This window comes from Parasteatoda tepidariorum, chromosome 11 (assembly GCF_982258835.1).
Source record: "Parasteatoda tepidariorum strain Cologne lab strain chromosome 11, Ptep-v5.0, whole genome shotgun sequence".
In the NCBI taxonomy this organism is placed as follows: domain Eukaryota; kingdom Metazoa; phylum Arthropoda; class Arachnida; order Araneae; family Theridiidae; genus Parasteatoda; species Parasteatoda tepidariorum.
Genome location: NC_141765.1, coordinates 16,915,307 through 16,928,988, shown reverse-complemented (window position 1 = coordinate 16,928,988; position 13,682 = coordinate 16,915,307). Strand labels below are relative to the sequence as shown.

General features: G+C 28.7%; 1 protein-coding gene across 14 annotated transcripts in view; it reads left to right on the top strand.

The window, feature by feature from the left end:
• Window positions 1-13,682, top strand: part of HUWE1 (HECT, UBA and WWE domain containing E3 ubiquitin protein ligase 1) — a 294,173-nt gene that overhangs the window by 9,181 nt on the left and 271,310 nt on the right. For all 14 annotated transcript variants that reach the window (XM_087154722.1, XM_087154721.1, XM_087154731.1 and 11 more), the window contains exons 3-8: window positions 184-282; window positions 363-482; window positions 909-995; window positions 1,085-1,158; window positions 3,168-3,246; window positions 3,320-3,382. In XM_087154722.1, the coding sequence (XP_087010848.1) occupies window positions 184-282; window positions 363-482; window positions 909-995; window positions 1,085-1,158; window positions 3,168-3,246; window positions 3,320-3,382 (522 nt within the window). The remainder of the gene's footprint in view (window positions 1-183; window positions 283-362; window positions 483-908; window positions 996-1,084; window positions 1,159-3,167; window positions 3,247-3,319; window positions 3,383-13,682) is intronic.

Sequence of the window (13,682 nt, the reverse complement as noted above, 5' to 3'; positions counted from 1 at the left end):
CCCAAATCATTTCATTTTTAATAATGTTTGTTCGAAATAAAATTTATACTTTTTAGTCCTACAGTTTTTGATTTTCAAACAGCTTTTATCAAAGTAAATAAATAATTAAGTTACTATTTCTAATTGTATTTATTTTTCTTTCAAATATTTTTCTTTCAAATATTTTTCTTTCAAATTCTTTAGCCTCCAGATTGCAAGGCACTCATTGAAAAGTTGAAATCTTGCAATCACAATGAGCTTTTGGAAGAATTATCTAAAATTAAAACATGGAACTGTGGGAAGGTAAGACTTTTTTAAACCTATATATATTTTACTTCATGTATAGTCATTCTTTTCTTAAATAATTTCTTGTGTAATTTTAGTGTGAATTGTATCACTGGATTGATGCATTGGATGCTTTTGATCATATATTAGAAATGGCATGCAATAAGGAAAAGGAAAATCAATGGTGTCTCCCTTGTGATGATCCTCTTAATGAAAAAGTAAGTTTTCTAATATATTTTTTTTCTTCAAAAATATGAATTTATTGTTAAATTAAGAAAGCTGTTCAACTCTTTAATTTGTTTTTACTTTGGGTCAAAATTTGTGAATTGATCTTTATTCCAAGTAAGATGAGGATAAAGTTTTTGCATAATTACTGTCAACTTCAAAACTTACAGCATTACAAGTTGCAGCATTTAAGAGTTTAACATAGACATTTGATATTTTAGTAGAGTAGTGCACTACCAATTAAATATATATCTATTAAACATTTAAGATGTTATTTCGACAGGAGATGTCAATGTCTGATGTGTACTCTTCCGGAAATATTTTTGCAACTACTTTTTTAGAATAAAAATCTTGTGTAAAATGTACTTTTGTTTTACATTTTGTAGTTTTTAATCGTCAATGCTTCTTTTTTCTTTTAGCAAAAACAACTTTTGCTCTGTGTTCTTCAATTCACAGCATTACTGATAGAGCATAGTTTTTCTCGTCATTTTTACAACTCCATGGAGGTAATTTTTTCTGACATATGTGATAAGATAATTATCAACAATGACTGATATTTTTGATGGTTATTAAATTAATTTCTAAATTATTTCAGCATCTAACAACACTTTTGTCATCCAGTGATATGAATGTTGTTCTTGCTGTTCTTAATCTACTATATGTGTTCAGGTAATATTGGTGAATTTTTTAGTCATTATTTAGAATTAAATATATCACACTTTATGTTTCTAGATTGATTATTTTAATTTTGTTTTAGTGCTCATTTTTTTGTGAGTAAAAAGTAAAAAAGTTTAAAGCACTTGTTCTAATTTTTTATTATATAAGTTATTAAAAAAATAATTTCTTTTGCTCTTGGATGTTGCCCTTTTTAATTGAACTTTCATACCAGGTAAACAGCACAATTGGTTTTAAAGCAGGTTCCGTTTATTTTCTAAAAAATATCAGAAAAGTAGAATTTTTTTTAGGCTTTTGATTTTTGGTAATAGGTTTTTAGTATTTATGAAAGGGCTAAGATAAACAAATGTTTTGAAATAGTTTTGTATTTAAAAAGATTACTTTCTATGTTAAAAAAGTATTTTGTATTATGTAAATAAATAAGTATAAATAAATATATTTTATAATGTAGTAATTAAAAGGAGAATTGATACAAATAAATTTTTTTGAAATTATATTCTTTTAGGAACATGGTATAATTATTTATGAAAGTAAATATATAAAACATTTTTGCAAAATAAATAGGGACAAATATTTGTAAGGATTTCTTTAGGATATTTTTAAATATTTATACTTATTTGCAGTCACATGGTTTCTTCTGCTGATTTCATTAGCAGAGTTCTGCAAATTTCAATACCGTTGATTTGCGGACATTCAATATTTTTCGAGGAGTCCCGCAAATCTCAAATTTAAATTTCAAAACTTTTGCAAAATCCTATTAACATGTTTATTTTTCCCTTTTAAGCATAATTTTTTTTTCCTGAGAGAATTCTTCACATGCTATGAGTTTTTTTTTGTAGGTTTGTAAGAGTGAAACTCTGCTTAACTTCGAGAATACATGACTCTAAGAAAATTCCAAATGACTGACTTCGGTCTAAATTACTAAATTGTTAGCGCAAAATTAGAATTTTATTTTTTTACCAGCTAGTGGCCATTAGCAGCAATTATAAAAGTGGCTTTTTTAAAAAAATAAAAAAAATAAAATCCATTAAAAACTAATATTCATTAAAAAAATGAAACTGATTTAATTATGAATACAGTGGGGAATTATATCAATTAGATTGTTTTGAAATATTATAGGCCATGATTTTTTTAAAAAGGAAAATAGAAAATGATCTCTTAAGTGAACCTTTGTTTTCCTTTCCATGTGATACAAAAGCAGGATAGTTTCATTAAAAAGTTCTCTACGAATTCTAGTTTGCGCCAATGCTTGATCTAGAGGTTCCTTTTTCTTTTGGTGTGTGTTCAACATTACAGGCCTATGGAGTTGAACATTGACTCTAAAATATACTCTAGTCTACATAAAAAGAAAGAGTATACATGAAAATTGTATAATCTTTCTCTTGATTAAGTGAAATAAAGTTGCTTTATAGATTCATTGTAATATATTTACTGATCATGTTTGATAGGTAATTCACTGATCCAAAAACAATTTTTTTTTTTTTTTAGTTCTGTCGTTTATTTATTAACTATTTTAAGTCCATTAATTTGTTGAACTCAGATAAATATTTTTTTTTGGTCTAAGACATGCTAAATTCATAAAAAAATAGATTACTATTTGTGATTATCTGATATTATACATAATGACTCATTTTCATTACTTTAGGAGTAATCAATCTGCATTAAAAACTGTAAAAGAACAAAAAAAAAAGAAAACTCTTTAACTACATATTTTTTATTGCGAACCTGTGTTATTAGTGACCTTAACTGCTTATTTTTCCACCTTGAAGAGATGCCTATTTCAAATGTATTTAATAACATTTTTCATGTTTTTTTCTAAGGCATAGAGATACCCTTTTAATTTTTTCTTTGGAAAAATACTGTTTTTATTTAATAATTGTATAGCTACTCTAAATAAGATAACTTTCTATTACTTCAATAAAAAGTTCTGTGAATGTAGCTATATAATATTAATTTTTCAATGCTGGTATATTGTAGTTAATTATGTATGTATTTTTTTCCAGTAAAAGGTCAAATTTTATTACAAGGTTAAACCCAGATAAAAGACAGACACTTTTATTACGACTTTTGTATTTGGCAGAGGTTAGTATGTTGATATTTTAATTGTTTAAAAATTTGTGTTTTGACTCAAATGTTATAATAAGCATTTTTTTAGAGTTGGGGAGGAAAAGAAAATGGTTTTGGATTAGCTGAATGTTGTCAAAACTTGCCAGTGACGGTGAGTGAATTATGTTTTTACATTTTTCTTAATAATTTAGTCATTTCTTTAGCACACAACCAAAGATGTGCGCTTGTCGAAGATAGTAGAGCTCTGGCATAGATGGAATTTTATTTCTTGCTGAATAAGTTTAACTCAATTTACAGTGAGGAAAATCCGGAATACTGGATTTTAGTCTGTTCAAAAAAAGCTGGTCAATTTTTTTAAATTTAAACCACTTAAAACATATTAGCTTTAAACTAAAAAACCCCCAGTGTTTCTTAAAGGCTATATTTTTTAAAAACTAATATTAAAAAATGTATAAAATGATTAATTAAGAAACTACATTGATGTGTTTGTATGTTGGGAATAATTTGCAGCAGCAACTTTGTACTTTGAATTCAGTTTAAAGCTGTAGCCTTACAAGCATTAGGAATAATAATTTTAAACTACTTTGAACTATAATTCAAAATCCACTTTTTGTGCAGCATATATATATGAATAATACAAAACTAGCTATTAATTACCAATTATCCAACTTTATACAGACATGTAATTCCAACTACTAATTCATAGAATTCCACGAATCTCAACATCGTTGATTGATGGAAGTCCAGGAATCAATATTTCATACTTGCCAACTTTTACGGATTATCCGTAAAATGTACGGATTTACGTCTAATTTTACGGGCCTACGGATTAACCTGAAATTTATACGGATCCCCCGTTTTTAGCGTTGCACGATTAGCGCATCGGTAAAATTCCGCGATTATCAGCTGCTACGGAGCTAGAGTAAAACCATTTGTAAAGGGGGAAAACAGAAAAAATGACAGGAGTTTTCCGATCTATTCCAAAGCAACACGGTAACCACACACCCCTTATAAGTGGCTTATCCTCGTAACCATAGTAACGGCACGTTCACGTGTAAACCAGTTGATTGGTTATTCTCCTTTTCTCCCTCCTAACTGCTTCCAGTCTCCTTTAGTGAATGCGCTGTTCCCGTCATTATTGCCACTCCCCGTTTCTACTACGTCACTGAACTAGCCGATCCAAACGTCGTTCTCCCTCCCTCTGTAACGAACGAAAACGGTACTGAACTGTCGACTACTACTTAGCTTGTAATCACGTGGTGTGCGTTAAAAATGAAACCGAAGAAAACTTATTTTCAATCGTATAAGAATTCTTATACTGCAGAGTTTCCATGCATAAAAAAATCAAACAAAGGAGAAAAGTATGCTTATTGTACGATTTGTTTTTCTGACTTTCTAATATCGCACGGAGGTAGAAATGATATACATCGCCACGTGACCGGACCGAATCATGCCAAGAACATTGAAAACGCTGAAAATAACCAAAGACTAAGCAAATTTTTTAAGCCACCTGATAATGTCCAGGATGAAGTAATGCGTGCTGAGTTATTGTTTACCTCTTTTTTAGTTGAGCATAATGTTCCGCTAAATGCCGCCAGCCATGTGGGTCCGCTTTTTCGAAAGATGTTTCCGAAAAGTGAAATTGCGAAACGTTACGGATGTGCTAAAACCAAAACTGCATCCCTTGTCCATGAAATGGCTATGGATCGAACTTCAGAAATCATTAAATATTTGCAAGAACAAGCATTTACTGCAGCATGTGATGGTAGTCACGAAGCTGATTATAAGTTGTACCCAGTTGTGGTGAGTTATTTTAACGTGGATCTTCAACGCATTGAAAGTACTTTATTGGCAATCCCAAATTTGGAAGGAAACTCCACAGGTGAAAATATAAGCTCCCTTCTTTTAAATGTGTTTGCTAAATATGACATTCCTTTTAGAAATTGTATAGCATTCAGTGCAGATAATGCTTCCGTTATGCAGGGAAAGAAAAATGGTGTTATTTCATTTTTAGAAAAAGAAAATGAGCACATAATATCAATTGGATGCTGCTGCCATTTAATACATCTTGCCTCTGAAAAAGCTGCTGCAACTTTTCCCGTTAGGATAGATGAAGTTTTGGTAGATATTTTTTACCACTTAAAAAGGAGCGTTAATCGTAAGGACTCTCTTAAGAAATTTCAGGAAATGTATGGTAAAGAAGCTCAAAAAGTGCTTAAGCATGTGTCAACTCGCTGGTTATCGTTAGGGAGAAGTCTTACACGCTTGGTTAATCAGTGGGATCCACTTACAAGTTATTTCAGAGCTGAAGTTTCCACTTCCAGTGTGTCTGTATCATCTACTTTGTCATTTTTCAAAATACCAAAAGTAGTTGATACAGAAAGCAACACAAGAGTAGAAAAATTGAAGGATAAAGTGGAAACTAAGACACATAAGCAGGACCCAACTAATGATAAAAAAAGGAAAAGTTCACAACAAGAAATTGTGAATATTGTTAAAAGACATAAAGCTAAAAAAGATTCTTCAACTTTATCCAAAGAAGAGAAAATTTTTATGTTTTTATCTTCAGATTTAAATAAGTGCTTTAGTTTATTTCTTTTAAATGTTATCCCTACATTTGAAAAGGTAAATGTAATTTTACAGTCATCTTCCCCACAAATTCATCGATTAAGAGCTCTTCTTTTGGATATGTTGAAAGAACTTTTTTCGAAGTTTGTTAAACCTTCTGAGGTTAAAGGAAAAGAGTTAACATGTGTCAATTTTCATTCTTCTTTCAACCATAAAGATCAGCAAGATTTAGTTATAGGCAACGCAGCAATGGACTTAATTTCAAGTTCTTCGGAAGAAGAAAAATCATTGTTTTATTCAGCTGTTATCAAATATTTCATAACTGCCTGTGAATATATTATTAAGAAATTCCCTTTAAATGATCAAGTACTCAAACATGCTGAAGTTGCTGACTTAAATAAAATTGAAAACTCCAGTTTTGAAAGTGTGAGATATTTTGTAAATTTGTTTCCCTTCCTTTTAAAAACAAAAAGTAATGAAACCAAGCTTACGGCAATGGATGAATTGCAGAAACAGTTTTGCCAACTTCAGTTGGAAGATTTGAGTGAAATAACTGTTCCAGATAGAGCAATTGATGTGCAGTGGTCAATGATAAGTCAAATGAAAGGTGCGGATGGCATGTTTAAGTATGAAAAATTGGGAAACATTGTATTGTCAATTCTTCTCATACCACATTCAAATTCAGAATGTGAGAGAATTTTTAGTTTGGTTAGAAAGAACCGTACTGAATCGCGAACAATTATGTCTAATAAAACTTTAGAAAGCCTGCTTATATTAAAAACCAAATTTTCTAAAATCTGTCACGAACAAGTGTTTGAAAAAGATTTTTTAATTAAAGCAAAGAAGGCTACTTCAGCTTCTTTAAATTCAGCATCCTCTTCTGCTGTTGATTTAGAGGAAAACCCTTAAAGAACTATTTTATTTTGCATATAGCATTTTCTTAAAAAGTAGCATCATTGTAATAGAATTTGAAATAATTGTAATAGAAATTGAGATGACAAATGGTTGGTTGATTAGATATTTCTGTACATTTTCTAACAAGTGCAATTAAAAAATTTAATGAAAATTTGGTTCTTACTTCATCAACATTCAATCATGTGATAGATTCTGTAATTAATATATTTATTATTCATTTGTGGTGTATTGTTACTTATTAAATAATTCGAATAGTCTTAAATTTTTCGTAAAAAAAGTTTTACTGATGGCAGTTTTTTTAAGTTGGCAAGTATGATATTTTATATTTTGACAAAATTATCTAGGAGTTCTGATCTAAAATGTGAATCTCGTTACGCAAATTCTTCATTAAAAAGGCATTTATTCTCCTTAAATTCTCATTATGCACGATAAGAAAATGAAACTTATGATGAAGAAAAATGCAACATTTGATAAATTTTGAGAACATTAGGAAGATTAACAACTTTGGCTAGAATCAATGAACTATTGAGGGAAATACTAAACTATAAAATTCAGGGATGAGATTTTTCCGCTTTTTTCACTTTTATCTCTAGAATTTCAGTTTTTTTATCAAAAATTCTGATTTTCTAAAAATTTCACTTTTTTTTTTATAAGTATTCCGCTTTTTCAGAAAATTCACCGATTTTCAAGGAGAAACAGAAAATTCAAACTACATAGATACCAATCCTTTCTCATTTTTACTTATTTTAGCTATTTTCTCACCTTTTTTCACGCAGCAGATAAGATTTTCCGAATTTTTTACCCGCTCTCCAGATGATCCCATTTTTGTAGTTCAAACAACGCTGCTTCTGACAAGCCTTTTAGAGGTCCCAAGTCTGGAATCTGCTAATATCTCGATTCTTATTCACACGATTTTAATGTCAAATATAGCTTTTCCTATTTGCGTGCTGCGATTATTATTCACGCAATTGAATATTTCGTATTTATACGTGATTTTAAAATAAGGCATTGGGATTCGCATTCACGCATTCTAAAAATTATGCATCATAGTTCTTATTTATGCAATCTAAAAATTACGCATCATGATTCGTATTTACGCGATCTAAAAATTATGAATCGTGATTTGTATTTACGTGTTTTAAAAATTCTATATCCCAGTTTGTGTTTTCTCATTTTCAAAATCATTTATCCAGGGATGAGATTTTTCCGCTTTTTAGCGGATTTACGCTTTTTTCACTTTTATCTCTTGAATTTCAGCTTTTTTATCAAAAATTCAGATTTTCTAAAAATGCCACTTTTTTTATAAGTATTCCGCTTTTTCAGAAAATTCACCGATTTTCAAAGAGAAACAGAAAATTCAAACTACATAGCTACCAATCCTTTCTCATTTTTACTTATTTTAGCTATTTTCTCCCCTTTTACACGTAGCAGATAAGATTTTCCGAATTTTTTTACCCGCCCTCCAGATAGATCCGATTTTTGTAGTTCGAACTACGCTGCTTCTGACAAACCTTTTAGTCCCAAGCCTGGAATCTGCTAATATCACGATAGCTCTTCATATTTGCGTGTTGCGATTCTTATTCACGCGATTTGAATATTGTACGATGCGACTCTTATTTATGAGATTTAAAAATCCGATATTGTGATTCGTATTTACGCCTTTTTAAAAACTTATGCAGCGATTCGTTTTCACTCAAGTTTAAAATTCAATGTCTTGATTTGCTCATGCGGTTTATAATATCAAACATTGATTTTCGTATTTATACGTGATCTTAAAATAAGCCATTGGGATTCGCATTCACACACTCTAAAAATTATGCATCATAATTCTTATTTATGCAATCTAAAAATTACGCATCATGATTCGTATTTACGCTATCTAAAAACTATGAATCGTGATTTGTATTTACGCGTTTTAAAAATTCTATATCCCAGTTTGTATTTTCTCATTTTCAAAATCGTATATCTCGTTTCATATTCATGTGATTTCAAAATCCATACTTGTTATTCATATTCACGCAATTTTAAGATCAATTATCGCAATTCTTGTAAGAAGTAAATTTTTTTTATAAATAGTTACTATAAAGGTGACTGTTTTTCTAACGACGATTATTAGTATATGTAAGTGTTACATCATCAGAGAAACTGGAAGGGAATATATTCAAAACTTACATTCTGTGCTTGCAAAGAAGAAAAAATAGGATTTCTCACAAGATGTTTGAAGATGGACTAACCACTGAATATAGCAAACATAAAAGATATAGCAAACAAAAGCAATCACTTAAAAAGGAATTTAATTAAAAAAATTTTTTTAGGGAAAAAGAGTTAATTAACTCATTATAAAAATTTTATTTATAATTGCTGTTATTTATGCTATAAAATGCAAAATTCATTTCAAATAAAAAACAGTTATCTAAGCAGTTGCGGATTGTCATGTAATTTTTCAAACTGAAATAGCAATTTTTGTATGTTAAGGAGTTAATATATATTTCTACTTCACTGTTATTGATATGTTTCAGAGGGCTCTAGTCAGGGTTGGGTTTTTGACGTCAAAAAGTGGTTTTTGACATGACAAGGGTATAATACTGGTTTAAACTGTCAAAAACCCGTCAAAAATGTCAAAAACTGAAGTTTGCCAAGAAAATATATAAACTTCAAAACTACCAACAGTTGCCATGCATTATATTGAAATTTAATTATACTATAGGTAATCAGCAGGTTTTAAAATATTTTTTAATTAAAATTAAGGTAAAATAACAGATTTAAAATCTCAGAAATTTATATTCAAATGCATGTGCAGAAAAATTTTGCAAAAAAATTGTTTAAATATTTATATTTAAAATTTTTTTTTCTTCTTTTTGATACTTAAGAAAATTAAAAGTTTATTACTATGCATTTTTGACATATAAGGAACATATAACTAATATTTATAAGGAGCTTACAAGTTATGTTGTATAAATACATACTTGATACAAGATACAAGTGTATAAAAAAAATTTTTAATGTTATACCGAATATCTTTATTATCCAATATGTTAATTTGAATTTAAAAGTAGTTATATTTATGAATAATGATAAATATAATTCATATTGTTTATTATATTTATTATTTATTTATAATTATTACACTTATCATTTTAAAACAATTTTTATCTCTTAATTTTTTTTTCTCCACTTGTATTAAGAATACAAATAATGCATATCTTGAAAGCAAGAAGTAATTATTCAACAGCTGAATATTTAGATATTCAACAAAACTATATCATATTCAGCAAAATGAAATTCACAAGTATTTGGATAAACTAAATTTTCAGCATAGTAAATTAATAGGCAGAATATACTGTAAATCGACACTAACTACTCTGTGTATTTAACAGAAAGCACTTAAATTTGTATTGTCTTATGTTAAAAAGATAATTAAGAAGATTTAAAAGAATATTAAAAAAAAAATTTCTTTAAAAGAAGATGTCTAATGTACAAAACTGCTAATGTTTATCTTTAAAAATTTCTAATTTTTAGTATAATCTATACTATACACTAAATTTGGTTATAAATAAATTTCTTAATAATATCACTGCAGATTTTCAATAACACATGAAAATGAATACATAATATTACAAAAGATGTGAGTTTTCAAAAGTACAAGATTTTGGTTACTATTCAAAATATAAGTGTTTCTTCTAAATTTTAAAATTATTTTTTCTAGAACATATTTAGAAACACTATCCTTTAAAAAATATATAAATTTTATGTATTAATTAAATTTCACATATGAATATAGGTTTTTGACATTTTCGACATTTTTGACAGTGAGGTTTTTGATGTGACGGTTTAAACCATGGTTTAAACTGTCAAAAACTGTCACATGTCAAAAACCTGCCAACCCTGGCTCTAGTTAGATTAGACTATAATATGAACATAATGATTCGATCCATTGCTAAAGTTTTTTTTCCCCAATATAATTTAAAAAGTAATATTACTGATATATTTGCTATAAATCACATAACAGTATTTATTAAAAGAAATGAAATATTAATTTATATTCTCAGTAGTTTTAATTTGCTAAACCAGGTAGTTTTTCAAGTAGTAATTGTCTCTTTTGTGAACTGAGGAAAAATATAATTTCCAGCCTTATTTTTTCAATTTGTAATTTTTTCCCCACTAAATGTTAAGTATCAATGTAATCGTTTTTATAATAATAGATTAGTACACAATTGTATGTCAACGCATTATTTATTACCTTAAACTCTCTGGAATTTATTATTAAAGGGTTGCGCTTGCGTAAAATTTACTATCGTGGAAATTCAGCTTTTTTGCGTTTTGGCTAATCTCATCCCTGTACATATCATGTGCATCTATCATTTGTTATATATGTTACGGTCATATTAAATCAGTTGTTAATAATAATTGGTGATTGTTATTGATTTTTACCAAGTATGTTTGTTTTAAATGATTAATCTTTTAGAATTGATCTCATTTATCAGTTATTGTTAATAATTACGCATGAACAATTAAACAAATAAAAAGTCAGTCTCATACGTCGTAAGAAAGTTAGTCATAAAATTTGCTATATCAAACTAGATTCTCTTACTTTCTTTTTCTATAAATAAAGTACTCCTTTGCTCTTTATTTTTAGGTTTTGAAATTCGTAAGACTTCTTAAAGATTGTTTCTATCCCTTTCTGCCCACTGAATGAATCCCTTATGACCACTTTTTTTTTCAATAGCATCCCTTTTTCTGGAAAAGAAGATAATCTCAAATTCTTGGCTACAAATGTTTAGATTTTATCAAGTAATAAACCTACTTTGTCCAGCAAGATACGATAAAATCTCAGTAAGACTTTGAAACTGATAAATAGTTATTCTGGAATAAACTATAAATATAGAATAAACAAGTTACATACCTCAAAATGCATCGTTATTTAACGCAGATTTATTATGCTTTGATACGTATCTTTCAGAAGTTTTAAAATTTAAGCTGCTTATTGAAACTGAGCCTGGTTGAAAAGCAAAAGTAAAATGAGCTTTTTAAAAAATCAGTACCTAATTCATTTTTTTTTAAAAAATCTCTTGGCTCTGTCGGCTAAGCAACTGGAGACTTGAAGTTTTTTTTTTTTTTACATTTGTATTTAATTTTTATAAGAGCAGTTGGTTTTGCAATTTTATCCCGTTTGCAATTTTATTGTTAAGTTTTGTGAGAGTTCTCATTTGTTTTTCCCTTCGGCATTGTAGAATAGAAATGCTATGATGGACATTTGGGATCACGACTGAGTGGGGGAAGGGAGCCAAAGTGGAAAGCGGTGGAGCATTTTAAATAGCACTATCTAGATACATAAGGTGTTATACACGCTGAATACACTCAACAATATGAAACTGAATTATTTGAACAACTCTACAAACAATCAAAAGATTGGAACAAACTATAAAATTATGTACACTTCACTACAAAGTCACTCACACTATGTTGCCAAATCATGCACAAAACTTAAAGACGCATACCGACAGAATTAAGTAAGCAAATTTAATTTTAGTTCATTTAATATTATTACCCATTGGCAAAATGGGTGCTGTTTTGGGTTTGGTGGCATCATCACACTTTAAAACTGTGTTCAAGAATAATAGTAAACAGTGCGCATGCGTCGTCATTGCATGCGTTGCTATGGCGACCACTGCTGCTAGATAATTTTTTCAGAATTCTTTCTTTTTTTTCACTTTTAATTTTGTTATGCATTAAGTTGGTGAGTTGGATATGGGACCAGAGAGATCCCATAACTACTTCTTGAGCTGTGAATAAAAGAGAATTTCATCATTTGAACGATATTTTTGTTTTTATTGTTTCAATTAAGAATCAGAAATTTTGATGATGGAAGAGAGTTTGATTTTTAAATATAATTTTTAATTTTTCGCAAATTATGTCTAAATTTTCACAAAATATGTACCTCTCAGAAAAACCTAGACAGACCTCTGATAATCAAAATAAAATATTTTATTTATTTATCGAATAAATACCCTGAAGAGAAAGTAAAATTAATGAAATTAAAATATATAGTTAAATATTTTAAACTTTTTTTAAAAATATAAGCTGATCTTTTAAACCTTTTTGCCTATGCCTTTTGTACAATAAGTGGATCAAAATGACTTCACCATGCTAAGTGCCATAAGCAAAACATTAATATAAACCAACCAGCTTGGTCTTTTTCTGAAAAGGACGTTTTTTTAATTGATTTTTTCCAAACCCACATGATTTTTCTCAATCTCAGTTTTAAAATGCTCATTATGTTTTTTGCATTAAAAGAAAAAAAAAAAAAAAAACAGTAGCAATTTGGGATTAAATTGTCAAGACTAGAAAGTGTCTTAAAGTGATAACTCAAATGTGTGATTCGAAACAGATGGATCAAATTGGTTTCATATCGAAAAATAAATCTTTCACACTGGGGAAATTCAAAGCAGTAACTGTTAAAAATGCAATCAATAGAACAATGTGAATTTATAATGAAGTAATAAATCATGTGCATCAGAAAGTGATTCTTTAAATGCACAATTCACATTGGTTTAATATTAAATCATCAATAATGCACAACATGATTCTTAGAAGTTCACCAGTCAAATTAATATCTTATTAAAGCATAAAGGTTTTATAAATCTTGTCAAAATCCATAGTAGAAATTGCCGAAAAGATGATCGACAAAAGGATATAGATTCATTGTCTAATCATCACTAGTAGAGTCTGTCAAAAAGTGATTATTCAGATGTGTGACTCATAATTTCAATAAGTTACGTTGTATTTAATCATGGAAGCGGTAAGATATTACCTGAGTAAAAAACTTTGTGCACTTCAAAAATATATAAATAGAAATACATTTAACATGTTTGAAATGCTCAAAAGCAGGCCTTCATTTTTCTGGTAAATCTTTAAAATAGGCGCCTGTTTTTGAGCACTTGAAGCATGTCAACTGTTTTCTATTTATA